This window comes from Pezoporus flaviventris, unplaced genomic scaffold (assembly GCF_033815535.1).
Source record: "Pezoporus flaviventris isolate CSIRO_AGI_PZ_B2104156 unplaced genomic scaffold, CSIRO_AGI_Pfla_v1 ptg000063l, whole genome shotgun sequence".
Taxonomy (NCBI): Eukaryota; Metazoa; Chordata; class Aves; order Psittaciformes; family Psittacidae; genus Pezoporus; species Pezoporus flaviventris.
The window spans coordinates 3,683,248-3,702,293 of NW_026892611.1; the positions used below are offsets into that span (position 1 = coordinate 3,683,248).

The following is a 19,046-nucleotide window of genomic DNA, read 5'->3' on the forward strand; positions in this document are numbered from 1 at the left end:
AAAATTTCTTTATTCAAGGCAGTTCCTACTTGTGATAATAATTCACTTTTTCAGTCATGAAAATATATCCACAGTGACAGCTTAAATATGCAGGTTTGCCTCAGCCTTCTCAATAAGCAGAAAAATACCTGAGTTATGGAGCCTCTCAAAGAAGGAATGGTCTCAACAGATACTTTACTGGTTGGAGTTCCTCGTGTTATACTTCCCTCCTGTATCGTTGATGTACCTGATTTGAAGTAAGACATCCTGATACATCACAGAATAACAAAAAAATAGCTACTCTAGTTGAAACAATTAAAAACTCTAGTGAGAATTGTTAGCTTACATTAAAATACAGAGAAAAAAATCAGTTTTAACAGCATGCATTTGAGCAGTCACATCATTTCCTCTTTTACAGACCAAAAGCCTTTTGCAGCATTAACCCATGGAATTTAGTTTCTTTTCTTTTGATGTATTTGGATATTTGACATGTATTGTTCTGCATATGCTCTAGTGAGCAGCTTCATTTTGAAACTGGCACGCCTTGAAACAACTGTTTTGAAGTGAGACATGCGGACAGGAGGTGCTAGCTACAAATACACATGCATTGGAAATAGGGAGCAGATTAATCATATAATCTTATGGTACTTATATAATACTTAAAAGTAACACTTCAGCAGTTTGAGCTCTAGAAGTTAATCCTCTCAGTTTTCTCAGGCTCTGATAAAGTTTCTAAATCTGTGTGATTTTCTTTACCTCGAACCACACTTTCATGTTGTGCCCTGACCAGGAGTCCCTCAGGCTGGGAATTCTGACTTCTGGGAGAGAATTCCTCTTGTTTTATATAGGGCAGGGAAGCTATTCAGAAGAAGAATAAAGAAGAAAAGTTTTGTTGGCTTTTTTTTTCCTTTAATTACAAGTCATTAAATAGTCTACATAAAACACGTCAGTTTTTCTTTTACCAGATTTGGCTGACTCCTGCTGCCTTGGCAGTCCAAGAGATATAGAACCCACTGATGGCTTTGCAGTTTCTTGGGTGTAGGAAGCTTGACTGTGGGATGTTAAGTAAGTGCCAGGTGTTCCCTGAAACAACGAATATATGTTAATTCTTGTCTGTGGAATGAAGATTCACATCTATGTTTACAGGAGAATGCTAATACTACTACGATACTGTCTCAAAATGCTACAGTATACCACTGCAAAGTACCAAAGTTAGTCTGGAGATGCAGTTCACCCAAGCTGAAGATCCTCAGCCATGTTCCTAAATGTAAATAGCTGCAAGATTTTCTATTTTCTAAAGCACCTGTAATTCCTGGACTTTTAGAAGCGGCATGTATAGATCTTAAGTGTTAATGCGGTGAACACATAAACCAGAACAAGATGCTGAAGGCTGGCAAAAGAGCAAATACTGATGTAAGAAGAGGTTTTCAAATAATAGTTCTCTTACTTGTGAGATTGAGCCTCCCATGATGAAGGAAGGCTTTTCTGATGGCACAGTTGTTTTGGAGGATGGAATGAGTGGTGGTGGTGGTCTGGTAGGTCTGGTTGTTGGAAGGCGGACTCCTTCAGGTATATTGGTTATTACTTGGTGAGGTGCTGGCTGGAGAACTTGGGGAGAAAACATCGTACATTAAAAATAACGGTCTGTTTCAGCTCTACTACTTGTTAGAGAGACAAGAGGAACAAAAATAGCAAGTTCATCTGACAATTTCTGACAGGAATACAACACCCAAAAGCATACCTCCCGTATGAAAGCTGGGGCTGTTCAGCCTGGAGAAGAGAAGGCTGCGTGGAGACCTCATAGCAGCCTTCCAGTATCTGAAGGGGGCCTATAGGGATGCTGGGGAGGGACTCTTCATTAGGGACTGTAGTGACAGGACAAGGGGTAACAGGTTAAAACTTAAACAGGGGAAGTTTAGATTGGATATAAGGAGGAAATTCTTTCCTGTTAGGGTGGTGAGGCACTGGAATGGGTTGCCCAGGGAGGCTGTGAATGCTCCATCCCTGGCAGTGTTCAAGACCAGGTTGGATGAGGCCTTGGGTGATATGGTTTAGTGTGCGGTGTCCCTGCCTATGGCAGGGGGGTTGGAACTAGATGATCTTAAGGTCCTTTCCAACCCTAACTATTCTATGATTCTATCTGGGCTGTATTTACAGTTCTGAAATTCATTATATCCAAATGTATGTTATGCATAGAAACTGAATTGAAAATATGTAACCTGGCATCAAGGCTCAAAAAGAAATGGCAAAAGCTGCACTACAGAAGTGCAGACCCTGAAAACTAAACTTTTAAAACCAGCGGCCCAGGGCAAATTCAGGTTTTTTTCTGTTTTGCTGTTTTTAAAGAAAGTTCTTATTCTTTGAACTGAATGCAACTGAGTCAAACATAACCTAAGCTTCCCTGCTTTTGTCTTTTCTTAGCATGACATTACACTCTGAAGGGAAAAGCAATAACCCAAGCTTCACAATTAAGATTTGTCAGTTATTTCACTGTTTTATAAACCACTCAGATTATAATAATAAGCAATTATAGTAAGAAACTAATGCCAAGGATAGTGGCAGCTTTCTATTTTCTTTAACTCCTCCCTTCATAAGAAAGGCCACCCATGAATATGACAGTACTTGTGTTAAGCGGAAAATCTCTTGATGACTGTGTCTCAATGCTGTTCTAACACTTTCCAGATCACCCATCTGCTTTAATATGTCATGCAGCTAATGCAGCAACAAATAACAAAAATACAATCTCAGAGAAGCTTGAAATTTACATGTACAAGGAAAACAATCTATTTTCTTCTTTTGTTAATTTACAAAGCATTTAGATACTAATTTGATACTATATCAAATTTCAGCAGTCCAGCTTCCAAGGAAGACTACATATCCCTATGATACCTAACAAAGTACTTACCTGGTGGAACACTATAGCGAGCTGCATTCATATCAGGCTGGGGAGAGGCTTTATTAACTTCTCTTGGAGACAGCCTGTACGGTGATGCTGACCTTGTTGCTGTGTTTTGCACTTGTGCTTCCTGTTCTATTGCTCGCTTGACCTCAGCATAAGGCATATAGGCCACCGGTTTTCCTGGGAAGGTTAAAGTTATCAGAAAGAAAAAAACTCCGGATTAGAAATTGGAGGTACAAGGTTCAGTTTACAGCACAATTTTAACACAGGGCCTGCTCAAATGTCAGATGTACTCATCAGGTAGAAATGTTACAATTAATTGTAGTATTAAGGTACAGCTTCATTTAATATGCTCTTGCTTCTATACTTCTATATCCAAAGCTTTGAAAAGCTTTCTCATACTTTCTGTATGTGAAAAACAGTATTTGAATCCTTTAGGTCCTTCAATTGAAAGCTCTACCACTGAAAAAGATTTCATTTCAAGAAGATTCCTTTCCAAATCCTGTGCACCAGCCAGGTTTACATACAAATACAGCCAGACTTACACACCAATCCCACCAGACAAAAGCCTATGTTCCTTGTTTGCCCAAAGAAGTTACAAATCAAATTCCAAATACTAATATTGCCCATCAGTGGTGCTTAAAGGGAAAAATACATTTTTCTTTAATTTAGGCAATTAAAAATCCAGTACCAGAACTTCAGAAATTCCTTTTCTCTGGCAATGGACAATTTAAGTATTCAAAATTATGAGTCAGAACAAGTCTAGTGCAGCTGTAAAGTTGTATCTTTAATCTTCATAAAGAAAGGATCTTTAATATTTTATCTCATGGTACTGTGTAGGTTGTCAGGCTCTTTAGTTTGACAAGATGCTCCACAACATCACCAGTGTTCTCATGTATGCAACACAAGGTTTCTAAACAAGTCTGTGGGCTCTTTGCTGCATGCAGCAGTTGGTGGACAAGGTTCATATGCACAGTGTATCTTAGGAAGCAGCTGTTGTAATCATCTGATGACAATCTCAGTCCCTTTTGGTTTTCAGACTAAGATGTCCAGGCTTGTAGAATCCATTTACATTAACTATGTTATCCCTCCCTCTCTGTTTGCCTCAGTAACCACCCTGATTTTTGCTGGCAGAGATTTCACCCCAGAACTTTCCCACACTTCATAATTGCATACTGCCAATGCCAAGAGTTATTCAGGTAGTTTTTCAGTTAAATGGTACTTCTAAGCAACCCCAGACCTTCCACCTAAAGGAGCAACTTCCAAAACCCACAATCTTACCCTCCCTCCCTGATCTTCCAGCTCCCTTCTCACTATTTTAACAGGCAAAAAAAAAATGGTTATGTTACTTTCATTTTACCTTAGTTAAAAAATAAAGGTGAAGCATTTTCATAACATAATTTAAAAGTTATGCATATTAAATCTACTCGATAGATTCTATTGCTAATACTGTGGAGACAACAGAGCACATGAGCATATAAGAATCTAAGAATGCAGAATTATGCAACGGTGATAATATCTCTAACATTGTAATATTCGGCACATTAATCTTAGTTTATTTCCATGTTACAATGTACATGTTTGTGGACCTATTCTTTTCTAGTAAGCAAAGGTGAGGTAAAAGTTACCCACTTCTGAGGTACAGAAGTGGGCATCCCATAGGATATGCTTTTCTTGTACACAGAAAAAACAACATTCTGCTAAGCTATTTGTAATTTGCAAACTGTTGATGAAATAGCTTCAGTTCAAAGAATGAAAATATAACCAACATACACAGAGAAAACCCATAATATGAATGTTTATAAGGAAAGCTAAGAAATGCATCCTGTGGCTCTTAAGCAGCAATGTGGACAATGTAACATCTACAGTGTCCATGTGAATCACGTTTCTGTAACCAGTAACTGTAACAAATACATCCTTATTTAGTCACCCTGACAGGTTCTGTGAGCAGTTTTAGCATTGTTCTCTGCTTGAGGTCACACTAAGAGCCACATTCAGGAAACACAGGTCTAGATTGCAGAGTTCAGTTCAAACCTTCACTTCACATAGCCTCTCTAAATACAAAAGCAACCAACCATCATACCCCCAGAAGAAAGAACCTTTCATGCAGCCCTTCTGAGGACAGACAGGCTGGAGTATGACGGTTCTTTTATGCCCTACTCCAGGGCTCAATGTCCATGTATGTACTCCAGTGCAGTAAAACATCCCTTTTAATTGTGCTCATACTCCTTTAGCAATTCTCTTCCATCTTCATCTTAAGTTTCTGAAAGGTGCTCCCCCAGAACCTGCACTTATCTGATTCCTCTCACCTGCACACCTAATCTTTCTCAATCTCTCTCGCTACCCACGGCAGGGGGGTTGGAACTCGATGATCTGAAGGTCCTTTCCAACCCTAACCATTCTATGATTCTATGTTTGAATTTCACCCGAATAGAGCCATTTTTTTCTGCCTTATCTAAAGGGGCTACACCGTATTTGTAACAACACTGTAACTGCAGCAGGTTCTCTGTAGCAGACAGGTACTTTTACTCAAATGCCATCAAAAAGTACTTAATTATTGGTACACTTCCATTCTTAAATGAGGCAGCATTGTAATACAGAGACATAAAACGCAGGGCTGTTTCCATGACAGATGTGAAAACGCCTACCTTCCCACTCAACATTAGGGCTCTTGGAAGTACTGCAAGGGCTTACAGCACTTCGATACTCCATATCCAGCTGCTCCTGCCTCTGGCGTTGCTCCTCCAGCAGCGCTGACTCATGCATTGCTTTAATGTGCCGCTGATACAGTGCGTAACCACTCACTGGTGTTCCAACGGGAACAGTACAGGGACTGCAAGAAACCTGCAAGGGCAGGAAGGTATTAGCATCAAGTACATTAATACAGGTACTTACTAAAGTAACTATCTTACTCAATGCCTCCACTGCAGCAGCTGCAGTTTATGTATAAGCGTTTCAAGCGATCCACACTTGTTTTGTAAGCTACTACTTATGTATTTATTTTCCCCCTCAAAAGTATAATAACAAAGCAAATGATGTATTTCTTCATTTGTTCACAACTGTTTGCTGCTGTAGTATTGCAAATAGTTTTAGGGACAACAGGTACTCCTTCAAATATCACCTAAAAAGCCCATACCATAGGTGGTATGACGGCAGCTCGGTGGTGAAGCTGTTGCAGGTCCATCTGCCCTTGCTTTATCGTGGATGATACCAGTATTGACCCAGTGGGATTTAATAGTGAGGGCTTTGACTCCCTGCTGAAGATACTGGAAATGGAGACAGAAGGAAGGGAAAAAAAATCACCATAAAGAAAACGATTAAACATCTTAATAAATTTAGAGGCAAAAGTATGCCTCTCAACTTATTAAAAACCAACACATTTAGTACACTGGACAAATAGCTGAATGATCAGAATCATGTCTGTTTTGTCCCACAGCACATTTGGTAGAAGAGGCAACAGATGCTGCTGTATTTCTGTAATACACAGAAACACCAAAAGAAGTGTTCAGAACCTCCATACCAGAAATTCATGTATGCAGTTTCTATATGCAAAGTACTGCAACAATGCAACCTTCTTTATAAAGAAGGTTTTCGGGGAAAAAAATAGATAGGAAACACCAAATATAGCACAGGAAATAAAAAAAGAGTAGTATACAACAGACTACTTTCACTTGGAGGTCCAATATATTTGTGAAGAGGAAGCTGATGTCTGAAAAGGAAAGAGAGTGTAAAAACACCATCAACTGCACTTTTCCACAGACCACATGCAGAACAATGATACTGGATACTTTTGACATTTAACTTGGTACTGCGTGTATATTAAGGCCACTGAGAGGGAGGGGGTACTGGGTCTGGTGCTATGCCATGGTTGCACAGGAATCACACCAAGAGAATACTAAAAAGATTATCAGTGGTCAGCCATCCCCAGAAGATAAATGGCTCCAAAGACATGCAGTGTTGTCCATTTACAGCCCTATCTACTCATGTGGATTATCCAGAATGTTTAGGGCCAAGTTTCCAGGAGCTAGGAAATTTGCATGAAGACACTGGAGAAAGTGGCCATCCATTTCTCAGGACACTTGCCCATGAATTTAGGGACATTGTCTGGTAAGAGAGAGAAATACTTCCACTACTCTATCATTAAGAGCCTTCAAGAGGTTCAGTTCTACTGATTGATATAGCACGGTTCTATGACAGTAACTGGGTACAGGACTCCAGAGGTTATACAAGCAAATAAACATGGAATGTTAAAAGGTAACTAAAATGTCAGTATTTTATGCCCCTAGATTGTTATCTTTTTTAAAGCAATTTTCATCACCTACTAGAAGGTTCATTCAGGCTCTTTTCCCTGCCAAATTCAAGGAGTTTTGGATGCATTCTACTAAACTGAGTTTGTGAGAGCAAGAATCAATTATAACTTCATCTGCAGATTTCTGGTTCTACATTCAAACAGTTTTTTTACCAAAGAGAATGGAGAGCCCACGTACTGTCCCACTCTCACCAGTCACACTATAAAAATAATAGATGGCAATATTTGAATGCTAAACAATTAAACTCACCCTTGTCTATCAGGTTCTCCATCAACCTCCTCATCAGCACTACAGGTGGCACTTGAATCATTATCTGAATGGGATTCCTGTCTTGCTGTATTAACCTGTTGTGACAGACTATAGTCCATTTCCTCTGGTTCTGACTTTTCCTTGGGTTTCTCCATTTCTCTCTCTTTGGTATCACTCTCTATTTTCACTTGAATATTCTCTGGTAGCCTCATTTCAGTCTCTACAGGTTCTACTTTGGTATGCACTGGAAGAGTAATCACAGGCTTAGCTTCAACCGGATGGCTTCTACTGTCAACTTCCATAGGCTCTTCTGCCTCATTATTTATTTCTTCCTTAACCTGTGGTTCAGGGTTCTGACTTTCAGCAGCTGATACACTTTGGGTTGTTAAAGAGGGAGATGCGCTGGCTGCAGGTTTAATGGCAGATTCTTGTTCTGTTGTCACCTCAGGGGTTACTTTTGAAGCAGTGCTCTCAGAGGGAGTTTCTTCACTTGGTTTAGCAGGTTCTGCTGGAGTTGGGGATGGAGCACTTTCTGTATCAGAACTATTTTCAGCACCTGGTGAAAACGAAAGTTTTACAAGAAAATCAGTCATACCTATAGACATGCTGACTTGCAAATCTTGCTCTAAGTTAACAGTTCTAGTTTACTTCCTTTGTGAATCACGACTGTTTTATTGAAAATTCCTTCTTTGCACTGTGAAAGGTATAAACAACATTGACACCTGGATACCAGTTATATACGGGTATTGATTTTTGTAGTAAAGAACCTTCCTCCTCTCTTCAGCCTAGCTCATGAACTCCATTATATTATAGATAGCTTTTAGAAAAATTGAAACATTTATGAAAAACTATGGCAACACCTAGAACAAACATGATATATTCAAGTCTTATCTTCTGATATGATTCTTCATTCCTAGAACCACATCATCGAATCATAGAATGATTTGGGTTGGAAAGGACCTTAAGATCATCTAGTTCCAACATCAATATTTTAACATTTGTTAAAGAAAATGGATGCAATAAGGATCCATCAATTCTAACCTATCAACTGTAAAACCAGTAATTAATTTTCACTTGTAGAAATGGACAACTTGCTGAATTGCACACATACACACTGCAGCTTAAAACAATACCAACAACTAAAAACCAAAATACCCACATTTAGCCATTTGTATTTGAGCATTACATTATGAAGTGGAACATAGCTTTCTGAGCATATAACTGGCATAAAACATAGGTCCCTTTCTGTGCATGCACAAGTTGCCTTCCAGGAAAAAAGTTACCTTCACTGTCTTCTGGATTCTCTTCTTCATTAGATGCTTCAATATCTTCATCTTCCTGAGCTGACACAGTTGAAGCTACACTCTCACATTGTGATACATCTCGCTCCTCACGGGGCCTTCGTGAAGACTGGTAAAAACACAACATAGGTTTGCAAATATTATTTCATTTTACATGCATTCTGATTTATCAATCTGAGGTTGAAATGAAAGACAAACTGTTTAGCACAGACTCATTCACAAGACCACACTTTGAATCTCAGGCCAGCTTTTGCTGGCGGACGACAGAAGTACTGCAGCAAACACAGATAACGATGCTTTCACTTAAGTGAGAGAAGACCAGGATAACGCTGATTTTAAAGGATCTCCACACTCAGAATTCCACTCTAAATGCCCCAAAACTTTCAGTTTCTGGGCTTCTGCCAATTCTCCTGCTCCGTTTTGCAAGGTTAGTGATTACTGTGTTTCAAGGTAACTGCTTTCCAGTGATGACCTGAACTTCTATAGTTGCTGACGTACTTCTGAGAAATGTGGTTTTCAGAGCACTAAAGAATTCTTCAAGCTTGAGTGTTCTGATAGAAAATTTTCTATTAAACTTTAAAGCAAGAATTGATTAGTGTCACAGGTCAGTGAGCATCAGCCACCTTTTCTAGGAGATGCATGTCACAACACAGATCCAAGTGGTGACTGCAAAACAGTCTTAGTGAAGCATGATGAATGACTTCAGAAAGATGCCAAGTTTTCCCTTGCAAAATATTCAGCACCCATCATCCTTACCTTCTGTTTGTGCTGTTGGAGTAGACTGTCCAGATTGTGTCTCCTTTTATAGTTGAAGTAAAAGTTCTTACACTGAGCTTCACTTTTTGTCCCAACCATTTTGGCAATTGCTGCCCAGTTTCGTCCATGTTCCACTAGACCTGTTTAAACATACAAGAACCAATATTTACTATGATATATAATTCAGCTCTCCAAACCCTAAATAAATGTCTATGGGAAGGTAAGATACAGAAGCACTGCAGTGTCCTTAAGAGAATTCTCACCATGACAATGTACTTGATAACTACTTAATGGAGTTAACTGTGTCAACCTGAATATCTGCTTATGAAGCCTTCAAACTTAACTCTTTGCTGCTGCTAATATGTAAAAATTTTCTGCTAAAATATTGATTTTATGGATAAAATTTACAGGTAACAGTATCTGCCAAATGAATAGACAAGTTACAAACTACATTAGCTTTTCTATGAACAGAATGTCTTATACAAAAGCACATTACTTTAAGAAGTTATATGACACACACACCTTCACAACATGGACATGTGTGAGTCCATGCTATATTCCATGGACCAAGTACAACATCAAACAGTTCTAAGTAAGCCTTATGAAAATAGTCAATGTATGTCTAAAAAAAATGATTCTGCCTGTTAAAGATGTTTCCTTTTTTTCAGCAAATCTTGAATTATTCATTCAGGGTAGTGCTGCAAAATACACAGCACTCATATTCTGTAGTTCAGTAACTTATTGTAATTGTGCAAAAACAAGTGTTCAGAAGTAGAATCAAAAGCTTTACAAGGTTTACCTTTCTTAGCAACTTCCATCTCTTCTTCTGTCCAGCGGGATGTCTCCACAGGCTCTGAAGAGGCTGAAAAAGAAACAAAAACACTGATCAGAGAAAGGACCAGGATTCCCTATTATGGCACCAATCGTGCATCCCCCAGCCAAGTAAACTAATTACATTAAGACTTGTTCAAATAATTTAAGAAAGCTGCTTTGGTCAGTGGGAAACAGTCTATCTCCATTAAACCAAGCTGCAGATATAGCAGGAACCACCTCAATGAAAAATAAAAGAAAACCAAAAAACAGTAAGTAAAAACAAGCATGAAACTAAGTAGAATTCAACACAAAATAGTTCTCCTTCACATATCCGGATTTGTAACATTCTGTTTAAATTTCTGAACGGCATTAAGCTGTCACAGCCTCCATTTCCTTTTCATAAATTGTGCCATTATGCACAGCATGCAACATGGATCCTTCCACAACTTTCATCAAAAAATAATAAAAGGTGGGCCACTCTAAAGCATCTGATCCATTGAAAACCTGGTTTGGATTTTCCAGAGAACACCTCAAAAATGGTTAAAAAAAGAAAAAGCAAATCTCTGATGTTTACAGTTAAATAAGAACTGATTTGCCCACTTTGTTCTTTAGGATACTCAGAATATCTGAGCAACAAAAGAGCTGAGGAACCAGGAGCAAACTGCCACAGCAGAGCACTGCAAGAAAAAGCAACACAACCAAACCTGCCCTGCCATCCTGGATAATTATTTACTAGCCACAAGGTACTCTGTTTGCTGGTATTTCTGCACGACCACAAATTACGTTAGTCTTTTCAGAAATGCATTCAGATGCAGCATAGTCTTTTTTTTTTTTACCCACGAGCCAAGAAAGTAACATTTTATTTTAAAGAAGCCTCTTGCCATTCAAGGCAGAAACAACAACAACCACCAACTTGCTAGGATCTATTTCAGCTTATGAAACTCTGCAAGTACTCAAGTATCAGGCCTACTTATTTAACAATATCCTTTGTGAGCTACAGGGTCTAAGTCAAACTGTGTCAAAGGCTTTTGAACCTCTACAGATCCATCATTAACTCTGCAAAGAGAGAAAATGCAGCTATCACAGAAAGGTCGAACTGCCTCTTCCACCCCCCACACGATTCTAACAGTCATCTGATTACATATATACTATTCATGAAGTCACACTCGTGAAGTTTAACAGCACCACAAAGCCACAAAATACAAGCAACCCTAAGAAAAAAGATGCACAGAAAAGGGCCTTATGTCAGTGAATTGCCTGATGACCAGATGGGTCCCCAAGTGTCCTATAAATGCTACTCACAAGGTTCTGGTGGGGGTGGAAGAGGTGGAGGTGGTTCTTCAGTGGCTGCAGCTGCAGCAGCATTTGCTTGTGCAGCTTCATTTGTCATTGATCTGGTGATTCTGCCCTTACGACGACCTTGGCTATTGGCAGTTTTTCGGCCCCTAGGAGCAGCCTGCTCCCTTTCCTCCGTTTCCTCTGGTGCAGCTTCAGTTTTGTCCTTTTCTTTGGTGTTCTCTCTGGGATTAGTTAAAATAGAATTCAGTCACATTCAGATAGCCATCGTGGACAGATACTCCTGAATATCAATGTAAAAACTCCCATAAAGCCAAACCAAACCACAAACAAAACTCCAAAAGACGCCTTTAGTGAAACAGAATTCACTTACTGCCCCCAGTTTAGAGTTGCTAGAGAATAACATAGATACATATAATCAACTTCAAAGAAAACATGAACTGTGATGTGAAAAAAAGCCTAAACCAATAAGTTATGAATATTATTACATGTGCAAAAAAAATAATCCCATGGCTTTTTCCACCAGTCTGATTAGTTCAGCAAGACAGAGAAATTCAGACACCTAAAAAAACTGTTTAATGCACAAACCCTAACCTATATAGGAACAGTTTTCAGTCCAGATTTCACTGCAAGCTAATGCAAATCCTTCTGAGCCCTGCAAAATAGAAAAATGCAATCTAGGCTGAACGAATGCATTTTCAGTCCATATACTTACTTAGATTCCTCCTTCTCGTCCTTTTCCTCCTCATCTTTCTTTTCCTCCTCTTTTTTCTCTGCTTTGTCTGCTTTTTCCTCTTCTACCTTCTCTTCTACCTTTTCTTCTTGAGAAGGACGAGCAATTTGCTGCTGAAATGAAATGCCATTTACGTTGTTATAACAACTTGATCACACAAAGATGCACCAGCTCATACAAGCTTCTTTTGGAAGTGAGCAAAGAGGTTACAACGTACACGTACATGTGTCAACTATTACATGTGCTCTTGTATGCCACACTAAAAATGAGAGGTCTGACCAACATCTTGCATAGTAATGCTGTTGCTCCTCTCAAATTTTATTTTTAACGTTGTCCATTTTGAAACAGTGAAACGTGATAGCTCACAACTTGGAAGCAGATCTCACAGCACGAAAATTACGACCAACTCTAAGTCACCTTCTCAACACTGTCGTTAGTGATTAAGAAATACAAATGTTCAAAAAATTGGGTCAGGCTTTTTAGATTTAGGCTTCCAGTGAATCTGCAGAAGGAAAATTATAGCCTAGAATTTTATTTTTTAAAGAAACTGTAGTCTCTATTGAGATTATAGTTTTACAAGCATTATTAAGCACTGGCAAATGACAAAGTAATTGCCCGTTCTTATCCTAAGGAAAACAACACAAAACACTATTTTCACATTCCTTGTTAAGAGACTCTCACTCCTTGTCTTTCAAAGCAATTCAGATGACTACCATGTGCAAGGGTATCTTATTTTAGACAGCACACAAATTTGATTTAAACTTTCCAGAAAGTGCAAACAGGAACTAACAGAAGAAATTTCTCTTACTGAATGTGATCACACGGAATTACCAACATGGTCCCTTACAGCTGCTAAAAAAATAAGTAAATAAATCTAAAAATTATTTAAAAAAAAAAAAAAAGTGTACAAAAAGTGTGTCACTGTTTTTGCTATTCCCTATCACACATAAAAAAAGCTTTTGCATTCCCTGTCTGACTTTACTATTCGAGGTGGCCTAACATTAGGCAAGCCAAGTATTCTGTAATGTTTTAAGAAAGCATTAGAAAAAAAGCAATGCTCATACAGGGAAAACCAAACAAAAAGTATCAGGAAATGATCTATCAAATGTGGGTACAGAAAAGATTTCATTAAGTTTTAGTGTTGTTATCCTCCCTAAAATATATTTAGTAGCCTAAATATTGCTTTTTGCCATCCATAATGATATATCCATACACGGCCAAAGCATCTCGCTTTCCAACACTGCTGCATTTCTATGTCCCTAGCACACTTGCAAACCCCTTCCTCTCCAGACTAAAATCCCAAGGAGTAGTTGGCTACCACTAAATAAACCATGTAGGAGCCTACTCCCCAAATTACCAGAACCCTTATATGAAGCAAACAACACATGAATGAATACTGGTGATGAGCCTCAAAAGCCAGCAACCCATCAAGCATCTGATGATAAATCCATACTGCACATTCATGCTGAATAGTCTTTGTAACAAGGTGATGACTTGAGTACCACAAAAAAGTCCAACCTTTCTGTACGAGGCACCATACAAAAAGATTGAGAAAAGAAACAGGCTGCAGGTGAGGTTTTAGCAGGCAGGCCTCCATTTAAAGGCAAGGGGAGTGGGGGGAGGAAGAAAGAGCTCTCTTTCTCCTCTTCGAAAATATCTAAGTTTATTTAAAATGAATGATTACAGTTTAAATTCTGACATATTCTTTAAATACGTTTTCATAAGAAACTACAGAATATAAGAGAAGGTGGGGAGTTGGATATGGCCACACAGGAGTTTACACTAAAGCGGTTTGAATGGGTTAAAAAAACACTGCCCTTCATGAGTCATCCATTCAGAAGAGCTGCAATACCCAGATGGTCTCACTCAAATATGGTCTGTGCAGAACCAATCTGTTCCTTACCAGGCATTAGACTCTGCAAATCACCTTCAAAAAGCAAGATATATGTAATATTTATATAAAGCTATGTTTCAAACAATTTCCCAAAGTATGCTTGGCAATTCATGGAAAAACAATGACAGAGAACTATGAGATTGCTGATCTAGGACTTCATCAACTCAGATTTTACAACCCATTGAAAAATTCCTCAAAATAGGCTTTTCTTTTTCAACAGAAGAACCAGCCTTCCTGTAAGTGCAGCAGCAGGTGTCAGTGTTTCACTAACAAAAGTGAGGCTGGAAATAATCACCAAAAGGTCTTGGTTTTGACATTTTAATCATGTGAACTGGAGCAGAAAGCCCAAACACTAACCACTATCATCTTCCTGCAAATGATTAGCATTTAAGATGCTGCCATTACTTGATTATGCAAGAACAAGATGTCAGAGACACGCTAAGATAATTTATTTCCATCGTGCTAGATTGGCCTCAAAAGCACAGAGTTAAAAAATGCATTTTCAAGAAGAAAAGAAAATATTTTAAAAATAAAATCTGTATTTTACATATAATCTATTTAGAAAAGTTGCTGAAAATCCTCTGCTCTTTTTGCCTGAGTAATTTAACATCACGCTTTGCAAATAACAGGGTTCTCTATTTCACAGTGAATTTATTTAACATGCATATCAACAGGTCAAGTGCAGGTCAAACACAAACCTTAAAACAGTGGAAGCCTCGGTCGGCGACGTACCTGCACATTCATCTGTTGATTACAACTTTTACTATCCAGGCCAGGGGACGGGCTTTAACTCAGGGCTCAATTCAAAAGGACAAAACCCACACCAGCACCGACATCACACAGCTCTTTAGCAGAGGCCGCCTGAACCAGCAACGTGTTTATTCCAGGAAATTGTGTCATTCTGCCACTTAAGCTGCCTACAGCAGAGTTGCCCATCTCACATACAACCTTCTAATCTCACCGGAGTCACCAGAGGTAATCCCCACCGAGCCAGGCTTGATTGGCCGGCACAGACATCCAGCGAATTTCTGTCTCGTCACATCACTGGATGTACCAGCTGCTCTGAAGGCACACGGCTCCATCTGCAGCCATGCACTTGTGCTGAGCAGGCAGCCAGAACACAAGAACACCGCCCTGACCCACCACTGCTTCTCTAGGAGAAACTTTACTCAGAGAGAACCTCAATTCAAGGAGGTATTTAAGGAATTCTCTATTATCAGTGCAAAGCATTATATAGCCGCACTTTCTTCTGATAATCCATTAAAAACCTGCCCTTCATTTGAAGGGTCATATTTGGTTTACGACACACTTGTTAGTTGTCTCAGTGAACATTCTGGAACAGTTTAGGTAACATTTTATAAGAAAGCCCTCCCTAGACGTATCTGAGGACACAAAATAGTATCAGAATTTAATAAGCTTTACATCTCTTGATGGGTTGCAATCTAGCATTTAGCTCCTCTAAAGTAAAGGCGTCCACACTGAAACTTGAGTCAAGTTGTACTCGCTACATTCTCTGAAGGATTTCACCATCATTACCATGATTAATATCTTCTCCACTGCAATATTCCACTTGCTTGCCTCCTAATTTACAAAAATATATGAACTATTAAAAGTTTAAACTGAAGCATCCGTCACTGGCATAAGCTCATCTTGAGGCAGATCATAAATCTTACATGACTTGCCTTTGCTGATCAGCAAGGAAGTTTCAGGTTGCTACTCAGAGATATGAAAAATATCAGCTTCAAAGCTGGGGCACAGGAGGGAGAAGGGGGATGAACTGCATTCTGCAACCGTAAGATAAAAGTTCTGGCAAGCAAGGCAGTTCAACACTCCCAAGTTCTTTTTTTACTAGCTGTTACAGATGTAGGTAATTAATCATTAATGAAATTAAGAAATGCAAGTATGATTTTTGGTACTACGCAATTCCTTACTACAGCATTACTAGACATACTAACGACAATACTTCTGAATTTAAACTTCCAGATATGGGAAAATTTGCCATTTAGAAGGCTTAGAATATTTCCTTGAGTTTGCAAGTACACATCAACATTCTTCAGACCTATGACACTTACCCGCATCCTTAACAGAGCACACATGAAGCCTGTCTAGCAGTTGCTCAGATTTTAGTCATCTACTGTAATACTTAATGTGGATCAACAACTAGCAATTAAGACCTATAACCCTGGTAAAATTCAAAGAGCAAGTGGCTGGAGTTGTACAAACAGCAACTTCAGTGTTCCTACTCACACACTGAGTTATTTACATATAAATTAGCATTCACAGGAGCAGTTACAAGGTCAGGCAGAGCACCTTGTGTTTCCCTTTATAGTGAGCTAAATTCACAAGTCTATGCCCTTGTGTACAGGGGTGTAACCAAAATCTTTCTGGTTTATACGAATTATCCAAGAAAAACAAACAACTTATGGATTGAGAAATCCAGTTAGACTTTGAGCCTGACCACCAAGTAAACACCACTATTAATTTCTGCCTTTTGACAAACATTGAGATTATGAAGCGATTATATTTTGCCCACTGCAAGTCATATGCTAAACCTAATTTCTGTTGGTCCCAACACAGGATTTAATGATGGATTCAATACAATGTCTATGGCAGGGTGCATAAAATGAACTGCCATATTAAAAAGTCACACAAATGTGCATAGGAAGGAGATATTCCACAGAATTACAAACAAACCAACCAAGAACACCCTTGAGCTCATGATTACTTACATTTAAAAAAGGGAAAAAAAGCAGTAAATAAAAAATGATTACTTTTCCTTCACCTCCCACCCCCTCCATGTAATATACTTGCTGTATCAGACGGTAAGGCAGTTGTAAATATGAAACCATAGAATAACAATACCCAAGTGATGAATAAATTTTAGATACCTGGTTTCTTCCTCTGCGTTTACCATAATTTCTTCGCACAAGGGCCTTATAATTTTCATTTTTCTTGGTCAAATAATAATATAATACACAGTCGGGAACATTCTAAAGTGAAAAAAATTAAAAAACAAGATTAGGGTTTACTCCTATAAGATACTATAGGCTTGGTATTTAATATCTCTCAACACTTAAACTATTCAGCCCCTAGACTAACATAAAATTCTATTAGGTTTGTTTACTCAGCAGGGAAATGAATTCACACACAAATATAACAATATAACTATGCATAAAATTATAGTGTTAAAGAAGTTTCATGCATTCATAATATCCCTTGGCTACTTCAGTCTGCATGATTTAATCTATCTGACAACTTGCAAGTTTGAAAGCTCCTATTTATCATGACAGCTGTACATATTCAAGATTCTGTAGTAAGTCTTGGCAAATCCTAAATCTCTATTAATTCTTACACCAGTTCTGCAAAATCAGTTCTAAAGACTAAAACTAGTTCTAAAGACTAACTCAGCCAGCAGTAGGCTCTCACCGACTTGAAAGGCGGTGGCAAGACTTCTTAGAGTTAACACAGTAGCTCAGAAGAGCCAATTATATCCTTATCTGAGCACAGAGATAGTTAAAGAAGCTTACCTGCTTCAAAAAGAAAGTACGATCAAAACTCAATGAAGTGTCATTTTCTTTTATTGTCGTCAACAGTGACATTTCACTAACTTTTATTAGACATTTGCATGCACTGATTGTGTTACTGATCAAATATTATAAAATCCTGTCAAAGCAGTAACTTTTTTTGGACTTCATTTTTTTTTCCAGGAAGAGAAAATGATGCTGGGATAAATGACTTACATTTGCAAAGTAAAGGAGCCCACCCTAGGCTCTACTTAATAAAGGTCTTACCTTTCGTTCCAGGTAGGAAGCAATTAGACCAAAGTTCTTGGGATGTTGGACAAACCTTTTGTAAATCAGAAATTATTGAAGTTTAACAACATAATTCATGATCAAATAAGCAAAGCAGACTTCCAAACAATCTGTTCCATCAGCAAGCCTTTGATTTACACAACTGAAATTAGTCTAAAAAGCCCAGGTTTTGAACTGTGCAAATTTCAAACTAAGTACTTAAAATTAGCTGATATAATGAGATCATATACCTACTCTTTTCACTTTAATCTCATCATAGAACTCAGTTATTTTTGAGAAAATTTCTTATCTAAGGACTAAATGCATGTGATGAGCCTACTCAGGTGAAAAATAAGTGGCAAAGTCTAAAACTTTTACAACATTTCATGCATCCAACACAGAATATTATCACATATTACTGCACAAAAGCATCAGCATTCCCGATTTAACTGATGTTTACTGTGGGGTTAGGTATTTAACTGTCATTTGCAATGCAATAAAAATAAAAGATAAGAAAGCCCATTACTTTTCCTTAAAAATCTCTTTCTCATGGTCGGTCCAGACATTCATGAATTGTCTGTCTTTATAGACTTTCATGGGATCCTCCATCAGACCATTCATATTAATAAACTTCACTCGTCTTTGTTCTGCATCAAACATCATGGGAGGAATGACAGAAAGCTGACGCATTTGTTTTTCATTATTCTGCAGGCAAAGAATAAAAGAAAAAGTAAAGAATACAGAAAGTTGCTTCTCATGTTTACAGTTCTTGAATTACACAACTCTTTAAAGCTCCACCATAGTATACATTCACAAGTTAGTCTGAAATTTCTTTTTGTCCACTTAACCCTTCCAGAAAAGTTGCCCCTACCCCAATGAACATTTACACAGTCAGCTGAAGGAAACAGTGTTTCAAGCGATGAAAAACTAAACTGGTGTTGGGTTTTAGAAAGGAAGAGTTTTCACATTTGTTAGAGCTGTGAAAAACCAGGTTGTGGCAAACCTGTAATGACCACAAGACACAG

General features: G+C 38.4%; 1 protein-coding gene across 10 annotated transcripts in view; it reads right to left on the reverse strand.

The window, feature by feature from the left end:
• NCOR1 (nuclear receptor corepressor 1) overlaps nucleotides 1-19,046 on the reverse strand; it is a 65,858-nt gene that overhangs the window by 17,489 nt on the left and 29,323 nt on the right. For 6 of the 10 annotated variants that reach the window (XM_061470216.1, XM_061470219.1, XM_061470218.1 and 3 more), the window contains 16 exons: nucleotides 18,548-18,726; nucleotides 18,022-18,076; nucleotides 17,119-17,220; nucleotides 12,319-12,449; nucleotides 11,610-11,827; nucleotides 10,294-10,356; nucleotides 9,495-9,634; nucleotides 8,721-8,847; nucleotides 7,438-7,993; nucleotides 6,015-6,144; nucleotides 5,527-5,722; nucleotides 2,885-3,058; nucleotides 1,427-1,587; nucleotides 942-1,062; nucleotides 736-837; nucleotides 129-226 (listed from right to left, as the gene is read on the reverse strand). In XM_061470216.1, coding sequence (XP_061326200.1) covers nucleotides 129-226; nucleotides 736-837; nucleotides 942-1,062; nucleotides 1,427-1,587; nucleotides 2,885-3,058; nucleotides 5,527-5,722; nucleotides 6,015-6,144; nucleotides 7,438-7,993; nucleotides 8,721-8,847; nucleotides 9,495-9,634; nucleotides 10,294-10,356; nucleotides 11,610-11,827; nucleotides 12,319-12,449; nucleotides 17,119-17,220; nucleotides 18,022-18,076; nucleotides 18,548-18,726 — 2,553 coding nt within the window. Of the gene's footprint in view, nucleotides 1-128; nucleotides 227-735; nucleotides 838-941; nucleotides 1,063-1,426; nucleotides 1,588-2,884; nucleotides 3,059-5,526; nucleotides 5,723-6,014; nucleotides 6,145-7,437; nucleotides 7,994-8,720; nucleotides 8,848-9,494; nucleotides 9,635-10,293; nucleotides 10,357-11,609; nucleotides 11,828-12,318; nucleotides 12,450-14,928; nucleotides 15,406-17,118; nucleotides 17,221-18,021; nucleotides 18,077-18,547; nucleotides 18,727-19,046 lie in introns of those variants that run through there. The other 4 variants (XM_061470217.1, XM_061470225.1, XM_061470224.1 and 1 more) reach the window with 4 other exon arrangements.